The sequence below is a fragment of the Sprattus sprattus genome, assembly GCF_963457725.1.
Source record: "Sprattus sprattus genome assembly, chromosome: 14".
NCBI classification, from domain to species: domain Eukaryota; kingdom Metazoa; phylum Chordata; class Actinopteri; order Clupeiformes; family Clupeidae; genus Sprattus; species Sprattus sprattus.
The window spans coordinates 24,943,595-24,963,594 of record NC_137912.1 but is presented as its reverse complement, the minus strand read 5'-3'; the positions used below and the strand labels follow the sequence as shown (position 1 = coordinate 24,963,594).

Here is a 20,000-nt window from a genome sequence, read left to right as displayed (position 1 = left end):
CACTTGAATGGTTGACAGTGACAATATGTGCCGAAATGCAGTCCATCGTGTGATATTCCCCATTCTTACTTGTTTGGACCATGGTCCAGATAACGCCAGGGTTGTCTCTCCCTCAATCATCTGGTACTCTATTTGTCATTTAATTGGTTGTGTTCTCTCGGCTGATGATATGGAAGGAGATAAATCTAAACCCCAAAATCTCAACTAGAGCAATGTATCTGGTTACAGAAGCAAAGTAACCCAATAATTCTTCACTACGGTACTAGGCCCTCAACGTATCCCATCCTTCACTCTTCCTCTACTGTACCGATGGTTGGAGAGATACCTGTGAACAAAAGACATCTTGTCATCGCAAAGGAAAGCACACAATCCACTGTGGCATCCAACTACATTCTGTAGTTTGAGTTAAAAAAAAATCTACCTTTATTTAATTTTCATACATATATCTATATTTTATGGAAGTCCCAAGAGTCATGACTTTCTCCCGCTTCCACTCCCACAGATGCATCAGTTTCTTCCTGCCCGCACACACTCCCCGCACTCCTCAACCAAAATTAGTCCTGTGCTGCACTCATTTGTATTGAGACCCACGGGTCCTGTGGGTCTCCCGTGGGATCGCAAGCCTCCACTGTGAATCTAAATTGCATCACAGTATGCACAAACTCTTACTTACTGAAGACCAGTATCAGAATCATTTAGAAAAAATTAAGTTAACCCTTAAATGTTCTTTGTCTTCTGATTTTCACCTAGCAGTAGGCATTTCAACATAAGTTTCTTGATGGAAAACCAAATCTTGAGTCAGTATGTGAGAAGGTGAATTCTCCCCCTCCTCACTGTGGCAAAAAGGGATGGTGCCCCTTTAAGACTGTTGGACTCCACCCCCATAATGGTGGGTTCCTGGCTCACCTGATGCCAATGATGGCACTAATCAAGACACTGTGGCTGTGCCCTATTTAAAGGGTGCCTAATTTCATGTGGGGGAGATGGGCTGAGCGAGACAGGCATGAGAGGCCGTGAAAGGTTTGAACAAAGAAACCACTTGCTTGATGTTAGGTGAAGTTGGTTTTGTATCTAGATGTGTGGATACTGTTTTTGTACCTTGTCTTTGTGCCTTGTTTTCATGTCTAGTTTCTGTGCCTTGTTAAATGTGCCTAGTCAATGTGTTTAGTTCATGTGTTTATTTTAAGTGGCTAGCAATGTACCTAGCTTCGAGCTAAGTGCCTGGGCCTAGTTTGGGGCCTGGCTTTGGGCCTTGAGAAGGTGCCATTATTTGGGCCTAATCGGCCAAGCAGGTGCCCAGGGTGCCACGCACTTTAGTTCCGGGGGGTACGGCCTGAATGTTTTTGTTTGTTTATTTTGTGGGCACTGTGTTTGGGGTTTATAGCCCTGTGTAAATAAATATATATTTTTATAAGAGAGCCACAATCTCCTGTGTAGTGTTTCCCCCCTCAACTTTACCCAGTCCAGTCGCCACATCCCTAAAACAACGTGGGGTGACCGTCCGGTGCCTCACACAGTACAATGGGAAATAACACTGATATATGCTCCCATGATGTTCATTTATTAACAAACAAACAAAATCACTTTTTACAAATACAAAATAAATGTCACCCTTTCAAGGAATATAATTTTGCACATTATTTTCTAAATCATAGGCCGGACTAATACTTACTGCTGATTCCCAAAAAACTCCAGGGTGCAGCATAGAGGGGTAGGCTGGTATCAACCACCAGCTCCAAACTGAGCCATCTTCTGCTCATGTGCAGAAGTGTCCACATGGAGCTAGTGTCACAAAACACACAGAACTCTATAATTATAAAACCAAAACACATAGAACTCTGTAATTATAAAACCCAAAACACATAGAACTCTGTAATTATAAAACCAAAACAAACAGAACTCTGTAATTATAAAACCAAAACACATAGAACTATGTAATTATAAAACCAAAACACACAGAACTCTGTGATTGTAAAACCAAAACACACAGAACTCTGTGATTTATAAAACCAAAACACACAGAACTCTGTGATTATAAAACCAAAACACACAGAACTCTGTAATTATAAAACCAAAACACACAGAACTCTGCAATTATAAAACGAAAACACACAGAACTCTGTGATTATCAAACCAAAACATTACAAACTCGTTAATTTTAAAACCAAAACACACAGAACTCTGTATATATATATGCATTGATTACTGCTAGGGCTGCAACTAACGATTATTTTGGTAATCGATTAATCTATCGACTTTTTTTCCGATTAATCGACTAATCTAACGATTATTTCCATAAATTTAAAAAATGATTCAAAATGTTGGAATTTTAATTTCAAATGTATTTGAGTACCAAGTTAATAAAAATGTAATCATCATAATAAATACATTAAATAGTAATACAAATTAAGAGTGCAAATATGCTTATAAAAGTAAAGAGAAAGTGCAAATAAAGTTTTAAAAGTAAAGAGAAAGTTTTAAAAGGAACTCAAAATAGCAATCAAGCCTCTGCAAGTGCAACATAACTGAGCTGCAGGTGACATTCAAATTCAACATATGAAAAAAAAAAATCCACAATCTTTTGTTTGAAGATTGCTAAATGGAGGAGGTTATCTATTCAGAACAAACGAAAATACAGGCTACTCTGATAATTCACTGATTTACCGCATTGCACTTAACATAACTGAAATAGCGTTAGCAAGCATCCTCCATGAGACGTTCTGTTTTCAAACATTTAAGAGTAAACCTTACAATAAGTTATAGATATATGTCTATGATAATTGCTGCTAGACACTTACTGTTCTTATGCTCCCACAGCCCGTTCTCTTTGAAATACTGTAGTACTTCTTAATAATTGACCATCATTGAGAAAAATGACAACTTTTCTGTTAGCCATATCTGATATGCAGCAGCTGCTAAACCAAGCTTTGTTTATTGTTTCCATGGTAACATGAGCCATCTCAGAATAATTAAACAGGGAGGAGACCTTTTTCAATAATTTAATGATCGATTGATGTTGCTTATGAGAAAAAAAAACACATGGTCAAACGATGTGCTTGGGGTACATGTAACACCGACAGTAGGTATCCCGATAGGCTGCAGAATGGGGTATATTGCATCCCTTTTCCCCAAGCCACAACGGGACAAAAACAAGTGTGTAATTGTGGTAATGTGAGTGAAATGAATTTTTGAAAAATTTGTATTACTTTTCCGAATGAAAAGTAGGCTACCGGTAGCTCTGTTAGCGTCTTTTTTTTTTTTAATATTATATGACGCGTCGACGACACAAATCCGCGTCGACCATTTTTCACAATCACTGAGAGCTCTAATTACTGCAAACAAACACTGCTTGATCAATAAACACATTCCGTAAGTGAGATTTCTTTTCTTTCTTTTTGTAAGGTAATAGAGACAAAGGTTCCTAAAGAAAAAAATATGTTACGTTAATGTGGTTTCCTGAAGGATATATATTTTTTACCCTCTCATTTGTAAGCTTCATACTTAAATATTGTAATACTTGACTGTATCCTATGACTGGGGCTAGTTCAATTATGACCTCAGTGTACACTGCACCAACAGCGTAGGCAAGGTTATGCCCTATGTGGTATGGGCAGCCTAGGCCAGTATACATTATCACTTTAGACTGCAGGGCATGACGTGTGATTTTCTCTGCCTATGCCATGCTGGATTGATACCGGGCCTGGGTCCATGATGAAGCTACTAAGTGAGTCAATGGATGAAATGTCACTTGTGTCATTGGACCCATCTGTTGACTGAATGGTTTCGTCTTCATGTTATCGACAAGCTCCATTCAGCAAATATGGATTAACAGCCCTGTTGATGATTGCTGAAGTCTTTTTTTCTTGTAGAAGAGTACTTCTTTGCAATTTTGGAAGCACTTTTTGAAAAGAGTGCCGAGGTGGTCGGCAAATGACGGTGAAATATTATGCTTTACCACTTTCACATCTGTTCTGTTAGTCTGTCAAATATGACAAAAATGTATGAGTTTACATCTGAGGTAGAAAGTCAGTGTTCTAATTCATGTCTACAAATGTCACACCAGAAATCGGGAGGCGTCTGGTTTGATGATGAGTCACTGTTGAATTTATAACCGCATTTTGTGGCACCATTTTACTTTGTGTAATTAGCTTACAGCGTTTCTCCTTGTGCTCATCTCATCTTGGTGCCTTGGAAATTTAGCATACAGTTTCAATGAAGCAGGCATTGGTATGCCATTATAATGTTTATGAAACTGTTATTTTAGGGTCAAATCATTACATGCTGTTGCTTTAAATACATATGGCAATTAGTAGGAGTTTGATTTGACAGTATAGCCTGCTTCATAATCAAAACTTTATAATGATAGTCTAATAAATATAGCATAACAAAATTTCTTTTGCAAGCTTACATAAATGCATGCATAGCCTGAAACTTTTATATAATCGAACTGAATTAGAAACATTTGTATTATGACTTTCAGCTCATAAACACATATTTTTTGTCCTCAAGTCGATTCCACAGTGCACCAGTTAAGCCAAAAGCCTCTTACTATATGAAAGATTGGATGAGGCATGATGTCACCTGGTAGCCTTTACCAAGTGTCTTTGTGACGTTGCAGAGGAGTTCACTGGCCCCGCATCTACACAGTTTGATTGACGGCTGTCACAACCTCTTGATGACCGCTCACTGCTCTCTTCTCAACCATTGGATGAAAGCCAGGCTTTTAGAAAAGATTGGCTATGTTGCATTTGTATGAGCCAAGTTGCTGCTTTTGACGTAGCACTATTAAATAGAGTACAAACTATGCCGTATTACCTAGGGTAGAAACTACGCTGCAGCGGCTAAAGCAGCTCATGTGCCGGGCGGGTAAAAGAACGCATCCGTGTGTTATTACGTCAGCCAATTAAAACCAAATGACCAATGAGAATGCGTGACATTATCTCATGTTGCAGGATACAGGACAAAGGGTCAAAATGAAGGACACTTGGTCACCCGATGTTATACATAGTAGTCTTTTACAAGCTGCATTTTACTGTAGTCCACTACTTCCTCATGTCTTACCCTTGACGACTGCCTGGTGAAATACACTCATTAAAGCTCTCTTTAAAGGTCAGATTCAGCACCAACAGCGTATGTGTGTATGTGTTTCTTTTATCTCTCTGGCTACCTCCAACCTTTAGTGTTTCACAGTGCTTCTTTTTCACTTTAGTGGACCTCCTGGCATGCCAGTAGTATGATGCCATTTTGATCACTTATAGCCTCTTCTTCCTCTCTCTTGTGCCAGTTTGAGCACATGTATCCTCTTCTTCCTCTCTCTTGTGCTAGTTTGATCACATGTATCCTCTTCTTCCTCTCTCTTGTGCTAGTTTGATCAGATGTATCCTCTTCCTCCTCTCTCTTGTGCCAGTTTGATCAGATGTATCCTCTTCTTCCTCTCTCTTGTGCTAGTTTGATCAGATGTATCCTCTTCTTCCTCTCTCTTGTGCTAGTTTGATCACATGTATCCTCTTCCTTATTGACTCTTAGGCCCAATCCCATTTCTCATCTCTACCCCTACCCTTACCCCTACCCCTTCGCCTTCGCTTTTTCAAACGGAGCGGTAGCCGAAGGGGTTGAAACGCTAGCCCTTCGAATTGGGATAGCACTTCAACAATTACGTACGTCATCAGTACGAAGCGTCAGCTGTTACGTTACCGGAGAGCGACAGCTGTCCCTCACCAGACATAAACAAACATGGCGCCTGCAGCTGTTATTTACACAATGCAACATTTCATCAAACAAGTTTTAAAATCATGAATTACAAAGAAAATACTTTCATTTGTGTGATGCTTTCCCTGCTGTTTCCGACATTTTTAAATGGACTCGCGCGATGTTTTTTCTTTAATGATCACGGGTTCGCAATGCATTGAGGGAAATCAGTCTACCCCTCCGTTTGAAGTGTGCCCTCGGAAAATCTCCGTTTGGAGCGGTAGAAAGCGCTTCCCCTTCCCCTACCCCTCTGTCTTAACGTGAATTGGGACAGCCCTACCCCTCCACATGAACGCGCAAAACGGAGGGGAAGGGGAAAGACGAAGGGGTAGCGGGAGAAATGGGATTCAGCCTTAGTCATCTTGTTACTGACACTGTGGCCACTCTGATTTCATGCTGTTCTTAAACGAATCTTGTCTTGAGTTTTGGTGTATCAACCCTGGTATCGCTCGGCCGATACGTTAAAGCCTCAGTCTGATATTTCCCGGCATGACCTCACTACAGTTAGTAGTAGTTCACTATCAATATTATCATGTTTGGAATTAAGTTCCAGGCACAAATTCTGATTGTTTTATTACACCTAGACACACGTATGCAACAAACACACACACACACACTAGTTCAGGCAGGGTGCGATGGTTGTTGGTGGTGTTTCTGTGGTGGTGGTGAAGTGCGTGTCTCTTACCCGCGGCCTCCACTCCCAGCCTCTCTGTCTGGCCATAAATATAACATATCCTGTCTGCTAGCTGTCCTGACTCCTGATCCTCCGTGCTTTACAAGCACACTTTCTGCTGCCTTCTTCCTCCTCGGCAAAACCGTGTGGAAGAGAGGGAGAGAGAGAGGGAGAGAGAGACGGAAAGAGAGGGAGAGGAGGAAAAACAGTTAAGAAAGGAGGCCATGAATGTTTCATGTCTTCGGCTGTCTCTTGCAACAGGAGCTGACTTGCTCTTTGAGAGAGTTTCAGTGTAGACTTGTATGTATGCATTTAAATAGATTTAAGAGTCGATGTCTCTCTGAGAGGCATTTCAGCTGGAGGCTTTTTTATTGAACTGCATGTCGTACTTGAGGTGGACTACACTGTTTAAACAGTACAGCAGGTTCAGTTAGTTTGAGAGATGCTCGCAGAACTTCCAGCGCTGAACCTTCCGTTCAAGAGCTGCCCTGCCACGAATGGTTCTGCTCACAGAAAGACATCGCCTGACAACACGCCTCTCCCAGTGCGTATTACTATTCAGCGCCGGGGTGAGAGGCCAACAGTGTCAGTAGTTGATATCTTCATTCTGAACTGGACTCTGCCCCTCATTTGAATTCCTTCGCCAGTGCAGCAAAAAAAAGGTGGATGTGAATCGGACTTTCATGGTTTCCGTTTCCCTGCGATCTTCACGGATGGAATGGGTTGGGTGGAGAAGAAGATGGAAGAGGATAAGGAGAGATGAAGGGGTAGAGGGCGTCTGATGGGGAGGCTGGTGGAGGCTGCTCTGAGATAAGGGGACCGCAGAAGGTGCTGGTGAGATATGAGGGGAGACAGGAGGAGGAGTGCTCCATTTAGGGTGAAACGAGGATGAGAAGAATGAGAAAGAAGAGCGAAGATGAAAAGATGAGACTAGAGCAGGATCTTGAGGAGATGATGAGATGAGAGGAGAGGGGGAGTGGGAGAGGAACGGTGGGGAAGAGAGATGGAGATGAAAAGAGCCTCTGAAGTTTCAAACAGCCCAAACAGTTGATAATGTCTGCAGAATTCCAGTTATTTCCTTCATGTCAGCGACCAGTGACTTCCATGGCGATATTGATGGGAGTTCTCAGTCATGGAGAGGGATTTCCTCTGGGAAACCTCGATTTTCCCCATAATGTTTTCATCCCATCACTTCTGTAATAGCATTTTAACCACTCCCGTTTCAGTTCTTCCTTTAGGGACTTATAAGCAAGCTTATCCAGCAAGTCTTCCGCTGCCTTTTAAATCATCACTGGTAGACAAGCTATCAATCATAATTCCTTTCTTAATCTCCACCAGTGCACATTCTGTGGCTGGGCTCTTTCCCTTCAGTAGTGATTATGGGAAGTCTCTTGTTGCATGGGGTCACAGTGGCATATGCTGACAAATACCAGGCCTGTAATGAGTTTTGCAGTGGAAGCTGGAGACTCATCTGGAGCTGGGCTGATAGATAGGCAATCGGGACGGCACACATGCTTCCTCCTGAGTCATGCGCTTGACACGGCAGCCTCATTACCAACCGGCTGCCTGTTTGTTTCTTCCACCCTTTGTCTTTCATCAGGAAAGGCGATTTCCATGTGCGTTGGCCACAGCTCCTGCTCTGTGGAAGGGGATTAATATTTCTCATTAGGCTGGGAGCTGCAAGCCCGGCTGTTCACACAGCACATGTAAATAAACAGCCCTGTCCTTGACTGGCGACCACGCGACACACAGGCAATTATCCGTCTTCAGAAACCCCCGAGCCCTCTGTCTCCACACACCTCCTGGTGGCTCGGCCTGTCACTCCCTGGGCTTTCAAGGTTTCCCTTTCTTCATTATATGCCTTCCACACTCCCCCTGGCCTCCCTACTGGCTCCATCAAATCCTGATTTTATGATAATTGCCACCGTTAAAGCCCCATTCCTCATCTGTCTGGTTTCGCCCCATTGGCGTCCACCATCATTACTATGAGACGTACTGTACCTGGAGATAGGAGGAGAAAGGGTGAAGATGAGAGAAAGAGAGAAAAAGGAAGCCAAGGGAGAGGTGTTTCTTTTCCTCCTCATCAGCATAATGAGCGGTCATCATTCCTGCGATCGTCCATGTGACTCATGAAACTCCCCGCTGGTTTGTTTTTGTTAACACAGTCTGTTTTTTTGTATGTGCCCAGAGAACATGTGACCTCATGAAGAGAGTCTTGAGGCCCCTTCATGTCAAAAATGCTCCTACATTTTGAAATATGTGGGGAAAAGCTCCCTTGAAATTAAGATTCTTTTTCAATCAAAACATATTGAGAAAGGCTGTAAATAAGCATGGATGGTGGACATGTCTCTTCCAATAGTTGCTGTACACCCACATGTTTGGTTTGTTATTTACGATTAAGTAAGACCATTAAATCAGTACTGCCTTAATTTTATGTAAATTAATACCATTAAATTACGTAACCATTGACAACCTTAACAAGTTTGTATATTTCCTTTTAAGCCAGTGGTAAAACAAGCTAGGAGGCTTTCTTGACATTACATTTCTTCAGTCTATGCTTCAGTTCTCAAGAACATACAGTCTCTTCATGTAAATAAGGTGCATTGGTTGCTGGTTTTAAATACACAAATGGAAATACAGGCTGTTTTCTGTGCTGATTGTAGATTCGACTAATACTTCGATTAAATAGAATAAAAACCTTGTCAGTCCTTATGCACTTGACTTACTCATTTTAAAATCAAAGAACAGTCAATTATCTTTTATGCAAATCCAAAGGAAATAAAGAGGAGCTGGCCTCAGGCAGGTCACATATCTCTGATGGGTAAGGTGACGGAGACACTGGAGAGATTTGTGAGTGGATCACTTGATGGGCCCTTGATGTTATTTGACATCTTTTTCGAAGGTTAATAGAAATGTCTGTATCTCTTCGTGTGTGGGTGTGTGTGTGTAAGAGTGTGTGAATGTCTATCAGTGTCTGTGTATCCCTGCCTATGCCTATGTCATACATCACACATTCAATCGGGGGGCTGAGTGTGAAGACAGGTGTGAAATAGCAATAACAACACATTATCCAACAACACATGATCCAAATTTCACCACATTACCCACATGACAATCCTATGATCACCACTTAGCAGAATCAGTGGGGCAGAGACGGAAGGCTTTCATTCGACCTTGAGGTGATCCATGCCGAACCCTTTCTTGCCTTACGAAGGCCACGCAAGCATATTTTGCCTCGCCACTTTAGTCGATTGCTCACGGCATGTTGAATGCAAGTTGGTGTGTTCCAGTGCAATACCAGATCATCTTTGAAAACCACGTCTATGTATTTACCCCGTGCAGCGAAGGAGATAAGACATCATGCAGGGAAGGCCAGCTACCAAAATAAGCCTTTAAACAGAAGCATGGCCAATAAGCTCAACTGGAGATCAGGCACACAAGCTTCCTCTCTTGAGGCGCCAGCTGGAAAACCCGTCCGTCATGGTCAAACACAACCAGACGTTTGGCGTCGGCCAGCCTGTCTCCCGTGGGTGCCAGGGACCCACATCTTCAAAGCCCTCATAGACAGCTTCACCTCATTTTGAACCTCTGCAAGCTAAAAGTAGATTCCTGTCAGTTTCTGGAGTGTTTGTGGTCTTCAGTCGGCATGTACTCTCACGGGTGCCGTATTGACATTGTGTTTTATTCAATGATGGTATGGGGCTGCAGCAATTTCATACCAGCCATGAACTCCTGACCACATCAAGATGAGTCATGAAGGCTGAAATGCCGGGTTGTCAAGAGAGGAGTTTGGCAAGACTCATACTGTACAAAGCAAGGACAGACATGTGTGTGTGTGTGTGTGTGTGTGTGTGTGTGAGTGTGAGGGAGAGAGAGAGAGAGAGAGAGACTTCAATTGAGTGTTGTCAAGAGAAAATAGAGTGAACATGAGAGACGGAGAGGCAGTGAGAAATATGATACTTACTGTATGTCCATCAGGCTTTAAAAAGATGAAATTGCTAAACATAATCATGTGAACGGCTAACGGAGCTTCTGAAAGTGGAGCAGAGAGGGACACGCACGACGCAAGAGCAGCCCAAGATCAAAAGCGCCAAAGCCAATACATGAAAGGCTAAAACGTTCTGCGTTCATTTGTTTGTCCTTGCCTGTGCAATCAAAACTTCCGGGCTCCAACTGTGCGACTGCATAAACTTCATTTTTGATGTTGCTGTGTCAGGCGCTGTGGAAATATACATATACATCCCTTAGTCTTTTACTTCCCAGACATGAACTCAAAAGCTGCTCTTAACTTTTCATACTAAATGAGTTCATGCAGAATGTGTGGATTGGTCTGGAAAATGGTGGGTTGGGTGAGGAGAATGTTGGGATTGGTCTGGAGAGTGGTGGGTTGGGTGAGGAGAATGTTAGGATTGGTCTGGAGAGTGGTGGGTTGGGTGAGGAGAATGTTGGGATTGGTCTGGAGAGTGGTGGGTTGGGTGAGGAGAATGTTGGGATTGACCTACTGCTAATCCCAGGACCTCATCTAATCTCTGGGTCATCAGGATTAGAATAACAGATGAAAGCAAGCCACTTATTTCCTCATTACAAGATTAACCATGAGAAATGCCTTACCTCCTGTGCTTCTACAATGCCCTGAAAAAGCACAAAAACCTTCAACTGAATTTCAATTTGGTATCAGAGTTTAAGGCAGTACTGATTTATTTCACCTGTGGTGCAACAGAGGGCAAATAGGGACAGGCATTTAAGTCAGGTGTTAATGATTATAACCACTACCTTGCTCTGCAGCACCACTTAATGTTTTAATTGCTACAGTTTCGGCAAGTCCTTAAAAAGATAATGAAAATTTAAAAAAAAATGGACCTGAGGTTCAGTAGCTCCATGGTGTGAAGGTTTAATTTTTAACCTTTAATCAACATTAAAAATAAGTTAATTGGAGACAGTATAGCCACCGAAGAGGAGAAATTGACGATGCCCTCTACCTGGAGAACCTGCTTCTAATAGATATGAGTTTGAAGAACCTGCTTCTAATAGATATGAGTTTGGAGAACCTGCCTCTTATAGACATGAGTTTGAAGAACCTGCTTCTAATAGATATGAGTTTGGAGAACCTGCCTCTTATAGACATGAGTTTGGAGAGCCTGCTTCTAATAGATATGAGTTTGGAATGTTTGGAAGTGTAAGTTCTAGGGAGTTAATAAGAAGCCTATGGGCCTATTGTAACTGATGTTCAGTTCTGCTCTGTCTGTTATTGTTTCCTTCACCTGCCCCGGGACTGCAGATGGAAATGAGCTAGGAGCTAAATCTGGCACAAAGCATCTTTCCTCTTTTTGAGATTAATGTATTTTGTACATGGTCTCTGATATAAATAAATAAAAAAGCCATGAAAACAATGTTTGGTTAATCCCCTACTGGTCTGGAGTCGGACTGAGATAGTGAATAGCTCTGTGAATCCAGCTGTCTTACTCCAGCAAACAGACATACTCTTTATTGATTTAAAATAGAATATGTCCCATAGGTAAGCAAGAAAGCTCTTAATTACTAGTTGATTTATGATGTATATGACTGGTCAATTCCATTCCAGCTAGGCTCAGTAATCACACATTTCTGTTTGAAGGAGTGCTAAGGAATACATCTGTGATTATGTCCCTTTATAGCAACATGCCAGCTAGACTCACTGATCAACAACCAAATTTCACGGCTGGCTTAATTCACCTTGTAATTTTATAAAAGCCCTTTTCTTTTTTAAACGATACTTTTATTTGCGTATGGAACAAGAATATATGCCATGGCTGGTTTCCATGGTTGGAGGCCATCGGTGTTGTGATGAAAAGAAAGCCAAAGATAGAACAATAGGTATGAGGCCTGAAGGAGGATGAGCTTAATTAGAACTGCACTCTGCTCGACTCCCACAAAATTAATCAAGTGCAGAAAGACTCAATAGAGGGTCCATCGTCATGTTAATTACCAGGGTAACTGTGAAGGGGGGGGGAGGAAGAGAGACACGATCACAGGAACGAGAGGAGGAACACACTGCAGAGTTTAGCCGATGTTAGCAGGAGTAGCAGATGCTTTGAGACCTCACTCACGCGCCAGGGCGCTCTCTTTCTCCACCTACATCCTGTCTTTTTCTCCCAGTCTTCCCCACTCCTGCCTCATCCTTCTCTCTCTCCCTCCTTCTCCCCCCCCCTCTTTTCTTATCTGTCTGCGTCTCTCTACCACCCCCCTCCCTCTCCCTCTCCATCTCTTTGTGCTCCATCTTTCATTCTGCTCTTTCTCTGAGGTTTTTTGTGCTGAATGATCACTTCCTGCAGCTCTGGAGTACGGCCAGCCCTTTGGTCATTAATAGTGATTGACAGGACGCTTGCTGGTGTGCCCACTTCTCTTTTCAGTCTCAAGGCTAGGGAATTAAACGTCGGCATCATTGTGTCAACAGCAGGACCGTACCATTTGGTTCACCCTTGTGGAGTCATTGAGCTCGCCCAGTCACTGGGTTAAGGTGGTCGCTGCCTGTTGTAATCGCGTGTGAGTGAATATGTGTTGGTATGTGCTTGTACATATAGACTATATCAGTTGGTGTTATAGTTATGTCTCTTCAGTGTATATGTGTCCCCCCCCTTCCTTGAAGCCAGCAGCAGTGACAGATGATTGATGGGCCAGTGTTGTGGGAGGCAAGGTGCTTCTGTATGTGTGTGTGTGGGGGCGCTGCTGATCTCAGTCCAATCCAGGGAGTGATGTACTGTGTGAAATAGAATCGCAATGCATCCAATTTATAAAACAGTTAAGCACGTTGGGCTCCATTTTGAAGGAATCACATTGTGTACATCCCTTACAGGATGTGGACAATGGGATGTGTGTAGTGTACAGATTCTGATCAGGACTCCCCCAAAGCCTCAGGCTAATTAGCACCCCGCCTGGTGATCCTCTACTTCTGAATGCTGCTGCTCTCCTCCCATCATGTACAGTTAAGCTTAATGACATTCATTAATGGACATATCTAATCTGCACGCTGTAAGAGACTATAAGAGGGACTGTTCTACCGTGTGTGTGTTAAGCTCAGAAGATCCTCTACTCATCTGAGGATGTGTTGTGTGAGAGGAGTAGCTCCAGCTTCCAGAGACTATAAGAGGGACTGTTCTACCGTGTGTGTGTTAAGCTCAGAAGATCCTCTACTCATCTGAGGATGTGTTGTGTGAGAGGAGCAGCTCCAGCTGCCTCAGCCCAGCCCTGTTCCTCGTGTCATCTGTCTTTACCTTACAACTCCGACTCCGAGGCCGCTTGCCTCCTCCTACACCTCCTCCCCCCGCACCCCACCCCACCCCGCCTCTGCCTTGCCTCCCTCCCCCCTGTCCCGAACTGACTTCAGCAGGGGAGCCGATTCATCACAAATCATTAAAATAAGGGAAGACAGAGAAATAGCGAGAAAGTCTTTTCCAGCATCGCTGTGCGGTCTTTCATCCTCCCCTCTATGCTTCTTTTTTTTTCTCCACTGCACTCCTTCCGCTCACTCTTTCTCTGCTACACTCAGCTTTTTTTTTTTTTGCACGACTTGTATCTTTACCCTTGTGGAAACTTTAACCGGGGAAGCCTTCATGTGAAGTTTGTGAGCAGATATTGAGCACTAACGGTGGGAGAGTTTAAGTTTAGCGCTGTAGCTGGGGGAAGCTGTTAGCTTTTAGCAGTGTCACGGAAAGGGAAGTGTGAGGTCAGTGGGATAGCACTGAGGGTGAAAGGTTCAGCTCTTTGTAGAGTTATGAGGCAGTTGGTGCTGCTGAAGAAGAGGGCTTGAAGTCGACATGTGGCAGAAGGCAGACAGAAGGCTGGAAGGGTGAGGAAGATTCGCAGTTGTAGAGCTTGGACTGGGGAAAGGGGGTCAGTCAACATGCTGCCATCCACCGGTCAATATATTTCATACTGCATTAGGCAGGAAATAGCATCGTTTTTGTTACATCATCCTGCCCCCCTCCTCCGTGCCTTAATACCCCTGGTGCCCTCAGAGCTCAGCGTCCAGCCCACTGCAGAGAGAGGCTCGGGACGATTAGCGCACTTATCCCTGCGCCGGGAGGGAGAGGTAACGTGAGGATGCTGAGTTTGGGTTCAGTGAGCTGGAGGTTAGTGAACAAGAGTCAGCAGAAGACAGTTTTGAGAGAAGGAGAAATCAGGTGAATTTGGTTTCAGAGTTAAGATGAGCAGTAACACTTAGCAGTAATGATCTCAACATTCAACAGGCTTTAGAGGTAACAGAGTAGCATTACTATCCTTGTTGTGAGTGATCTGTCTGTCTGCAGTGTTCAGGTCATGTGAGATTTGTCTTTCCAAGTTCAAGAGGGAATTTATCTCATAATGCCAAATACTGATTGACTGCATCTAGGCAGCTGGAATGAAATATGAACTTTCCAGTTATGTGAATGGATCCTTTCATATTTCTAATCCCTAGTTTAAATGCATTTTAACTCCATAACCAGTCCCTCCAGGCTTGAGCTTCATCATGTCTAGGACATACATGAAGCTTTGTATTACATTTGCGACACAGAAGATTAGGGAAAGATGGCGTGTGGATGAAAACACTGTATGCTTCACTTAACCACTTCCAGCTCTGCTCTGTCTGCCATAAACCACGCTGGTCACGGAAGGCATCCGGCAGCTCCATTAGGACACAGTGGTGAACGCGCAAGAGTAGGTCATCTGGTCAAGCAACACGTGTGTTTGGGAGTGAGTGAGTGTGTGGTTGTGAATGAGAGAGGCAGAAAGAGAGAGAGAGATGAGATAACAATAAAGGCATCAGGGTTTATTATGCAGCCTGTTTTGACAGGGGATAATCTGGGGCTGTAACCCGACTCTGGGGAAGGCCTGAGAGAGGTGGGGGAGTTGAGTGGAGAGATAGAGGGAGAGAGAGAGAGAGTCAGAGAGAGAAAGATAGAAAGAGAGAGAGAGATATTATATAACTCTCTCTGTGTTAAGCTCAGACGGGACAGAAGCAGGCTTTGCTCCTGATAGCTGATGCAGGCGCTGGTATATCCGTTATGAAACAGTGTTCTGTACCCACTCTACCCCTCTCTGAAGTCCCCTCTGGCCTCGCTCGGTGTGTCTGTCCTCATGGCGTTCTGCATGGAACGCAGGTGCATCTCCAGCTCAGGCTGCTGCATATCTGCTGGCCATAGACTTTAACAGCAGTACACTTCATATAGGGGAATGGGTCTGTAGGAGGAGCAGAGGAGTGGATCCATTTTGTATGTTGGAGTTGTGAGACTCAGCAGAAATGCATGCAGAAGAGCAACAGCAGTTCTACGCTGCTGTTACAACACTTGAGACGAATAGTGGCAGTCCAGGCAGGGAACAATTGCAGAGCTTTTCTCTCTTTCTCTTTCTCTCTCTCTCTCTCTCTCTCTCTCTCTCTCTCTCCCTCTCTCTTTCTCTCTCTCTCTCTTTCTCTCTATCTATATATCTCTCTCTCTCTCGTATCACTATTCCAGCATCTCCATATCCCCTCACTCATGCACAATATGCCAGAGAAGATCAATTACTACATATATTACCATGCCTCAAAAACGGGTACAATTCCTTGCGCAATGACAAACTAATTCAAACATGGCCACACACGAACACACACATATATCTAGTACATATGCTCATAAGTAAATATGTCTCCTGTGGTGCAGATGTAAACTAAGATACAGTAAGAGTTAAACAAACACATATATCTAGTACATATGCTCATAAGTAAATATGTCTCCTGTGGTGCAGATGTAAACTCAGATACAGTAAGAGTTAAACAAACACATATATCTAGTACATATGCTCATAAGTAAATATGTCTCCTATGGTGCAGATGTAAACTCAGATACAGTAAGAGTTAAACACACACATATATCTAGTACATATGCTCATAAGTAAATATGTCTCCTGTGGTGCAGATGTAAACTCAGATACAGTAAGAGTTAAACAAACACATATATCTAGTACATATGCTCATAAGTAAATATGTCTCCTGTGGTGCAGATGTAAACTCAGATACAGTAAGAGTGGAACACACACATATATCTAGTACATATGCTCATAAGTAAATATGTCTCCTATGGTGCAGATGTAAACTCAGATACAGTAAGAGTGGAACACGTGACTAGGAGCCCTGTGTTCTCTCACACACTTCCAGAATGGAAGACGTCACTGTCCTCCAGCTTTGCTGCAGCACTCTTTCTCTCTCTCACGCTTTCTCTCTCTCTCTCTCTCTCTCTCTCTCTCTCTCTCTCTCTGGCACACTCTGTCTTTCTCACGCTCCCTCTTCCCTCCCTCTCTCTTTTTCTCCCCCAGTCCTGCACACATACTCTCTCCTTGACTCTCATTCTTGTCTCATCTCTCTACCTCGCCACATTATTTCTCTCTTTTTATCTCCAGCCCCTCTGTCCTTCTCCCTTTCTTTCATTCTTTCTTTCTCTCATTCTTTCTTTCTTTCTGTTTTTCTTTCTTCCTCTCATCCCCCCTGTGTGCTTTCTATGATCCCGTGCCTGGAGTGGGTTGCTCTGATTTTCTAGTCTGCTGGGGGGATTAAGTGGAGGAAGCGTCTCCGGCCGGCGAAACCAGGCGCAGGAGAGGAGACACGAAGGGAGGGCGGGGGGGGGAACGACAGGACTTAGGTGGTGCTGAGGAGAGGAGAGGACCGCAGGGCAGCTGGACTAGAGCTTCTCTTCACACACACACACGCGCACACACACACACACACACACACACACACACACACAGACATTCTTGGGGGAGCGCAGCAGGATCTCAGGCTGCGACCGCTGAAGGTCTTACTGTGCCTGGAGGTGAGTGAGTGAGTGAACGATTAAGGAAAACGGGTAAGGGGGTGAATAACATGGTGGATGAGTTTGGACGTGAGTGCATGAATGACAGTTGTGAAAGAGAGATTGTTTTGATTCAGCGTTTGTGTCGTTTGTGTGTGTAAAGCTACAACTTGCTTGTTATTTTAGTTTGCCTGTGTGCACTTAAGAATAGAAACCCACACCTGGATGTTCTGAGGCATTGCTCTGTCCCAGCTTCCCTTCTCTCAGACTGGAGCTCTTTAGTCTGCGTTCCAACAGTTTAATGGAGCATTCACTCTTTTTTTATTGCCTGAGAAAGAATGAAAAGTCTTTGAAACTATTTATATATTTGCATGTTTGCTTCCTTGTTTGTGTTATAAGATATTATCGGGGTGCCTAAGTGTAAACATGTCTTGCGATGTCTATGATGTCTAGTGACTTTAATGCTACTGTTTAGGCCTGTACGAACATATCAGTCTGAATTCCCAAGAGAAAAAAATCCTGTACATGCACGGGTGCAGATCAGACCGAGTTAGTTCATTCCAGCATCACAGTCCTCAAATATTCATGAGTGCTGATAGTCCCATGTCTTTTGTATTTCAGCTAATGGACTCTAAATGTGTGGCATTCAGCCAGAGTGGGGGTCATAGTGTTTGGGGTGTTTTGCAGTATTTACTTAGATTCATCTTGGCCTCTGTTGCTCCTCTGTCACTCTTGCCCGATCTCTCAGACCCTCAGTGTCTGTGGTCATGGCCAGTCTGCAGTGAGCAGAGGTATCGCCATGATTTGGACTGTATATACTGTATGCTTATGTTTATAAATGCGTTTATGTTCCCCTGGCCACCTTAAACTAAAACTTTACGTGTGTTGATACGTTCACTCACACACAGGCGTGATTTAATATGAAGCATAACTAGCCTCAGTATCCTCTCTAAAGTGTTAAGGAGCTTTATTTATTGCTTTGGTTAATGTGATTACTTCCCTGTTTCCACAGGTGTAAAATGACTTGCAAATATGGCAATTAGCTACCTGTAATTACGTAGTAGTATTTTGTAGTAGTAGGATTGTTAAAATTGATTCATTTTTTCCAGCAATGAATTCATGACTATCTTTATCCTAACAGACATGGTTTTACCTACTTGAATAAGCTGTATAACGTGGATTTTAACTTTAAGCCAAGGATTTACAGTAGCTGGACAGTAGTTATATCTAACCCTGGAAAAAGAATGTGTGCTTTTGCTCATTTTGCAAATCTTCCCTGTGAATCTGTCTGCCCAACCTTAGGTCCTCTGGCACCTGGACATCTTCAGGAGAAGCTTCCGGCAGCTGACCACCCACAAGTGCATGGAGGACTCGTGCATCTTCTGCGCTCTGAAGGTGAGCCCTGTGCTGCTCACTCCGCAGACACCTCTGACAGCGGCAGGCTAATGATTGTCTTCTCACACTGGGACCTTTCTCGTGACTCTTGTGTGGGCGGGTGAAAGACTTCCCATATAAGAGCCAAACTGGTCAAGGTTGCTGTAGCAGTAGGTGCATTGCAGTAGGTAATGTAGTTTTGGGTGCAATCTGACCTTGTCATTTGGTTATTGTACCGGATGGAATAGCCGTTATTTTTGGTGTGGTGTGATTGAGAGACTGTGTGTGGTGCATTTCAGATTCTCTGAATGTGTATGTGTGTATGTTTTGGTGAACCTCTGCGTGTAGATAGTGTGGAGAATATATCGCTCATGCAGCCTGAGGACATTTATGACCATCTTCTTCAGTCCTGGTGATCCAATTTAACCACGTTCAGGAAGATTGTAATTCTTTGATATAGTGCTGCTCAGGGAGATATTGGGATTTCAATAAATTGTTCCGCTTGCTTAAAAGGCAGGCAACCTTTTGGGAAAATCAAGTGGTAATAGCTAGAAAAGTGGATGGTTTTTATCATAGTGGTCTGTAAATGCAATTGAAATCTCTGCTGAATTCTCTGCTGAACTCGACTGAATTGGGTCTGTGTCCTACCCTGTGCACCTTGTGTCGGTGAAGACGTGGCAGGCAGGGCGAGCCGTGAGGGTGGTGCTGTGGTGATTTAGGTGTTCTGGTTGTCTGTGCTGTTTGATGGAGTGCATCCTGCGTGGTGCTGAGCCAGCAGTCAGCAGACACAGGGTCATAGCGCTGGTGATAGGGGGTCAGAGGGTCATCTGTGGACTGGACACACACACACACACACACACACACACACACCATGTCATTTCACACTGTTGATCAGAGATGCAGTCCTGTGCTAGCCTGGTAGGGATGACTCCTTCTTAAACCTTGTGGGATGGTGTATTGTGGCTGTCCTGTGTGGTGGGATGGGGGTGTCCGTGGAGGACAGATGTTTGGAGAAGAGGCGAGCACATGCTGTTCCCAGTGGGCTTGGCTGAACGTGTGCTCCATCAGCCGGTCCCCGTTGCCTGCCTAAACGGAGCGAGCAGAAGGAGACATCCATCCATTGCTCTCGGGCTCGGGGTATCTTTTCCTCCATCCCAGTCCTGTGGCTGACTGAAAAACAGATTTATTTTTATATTCTATGTGTATGATATTGTTTAATCCTATGGTCGTTGGAGGTTAAGATGGAGAGGGATTAGTATCGGTACGGTAGACAGATAAGGTGTGTGTGAGGTCTGTAGGCTCAGTGTCGTGGTTGTGACTGTGGGGTTTGGGCAGAGGAGAGGGGAGGAGAGGAGAGAGATGGAGGGATGAGCAGGTGGAAGTACAGGCCTTAGGCTGAGATTATGCAGCTGATTCACTTTGCT

At 43.8% G+C, this 20,000-nt stretch overlaps 1 protein-coding gene across 1 annotated transcript in view; it reads left to right on the top strand.

The window, feature by feature from the left end:
• Nucleotides 1-20,000, top strand: part of usp54b (ubiquitin specific peptidase 54b) — a gene marked incomplete at both ends in the record, with an annotated part of 57,023 nt that overhangs the window by 3,124 nt on the left and 33,899 nt on the right. The window contains one exon of the mRNA XM_080851735.1: nucleotides 18,505-18,597. Within this exon, the coding sequence (XP_080707861.1) occupies nucleotides 18,505-18,597 (93 nt within the window). The remainder of the gene's footprint in view (nucleotides 1-18,504; nucleotides 18,598-20,000) is intronic.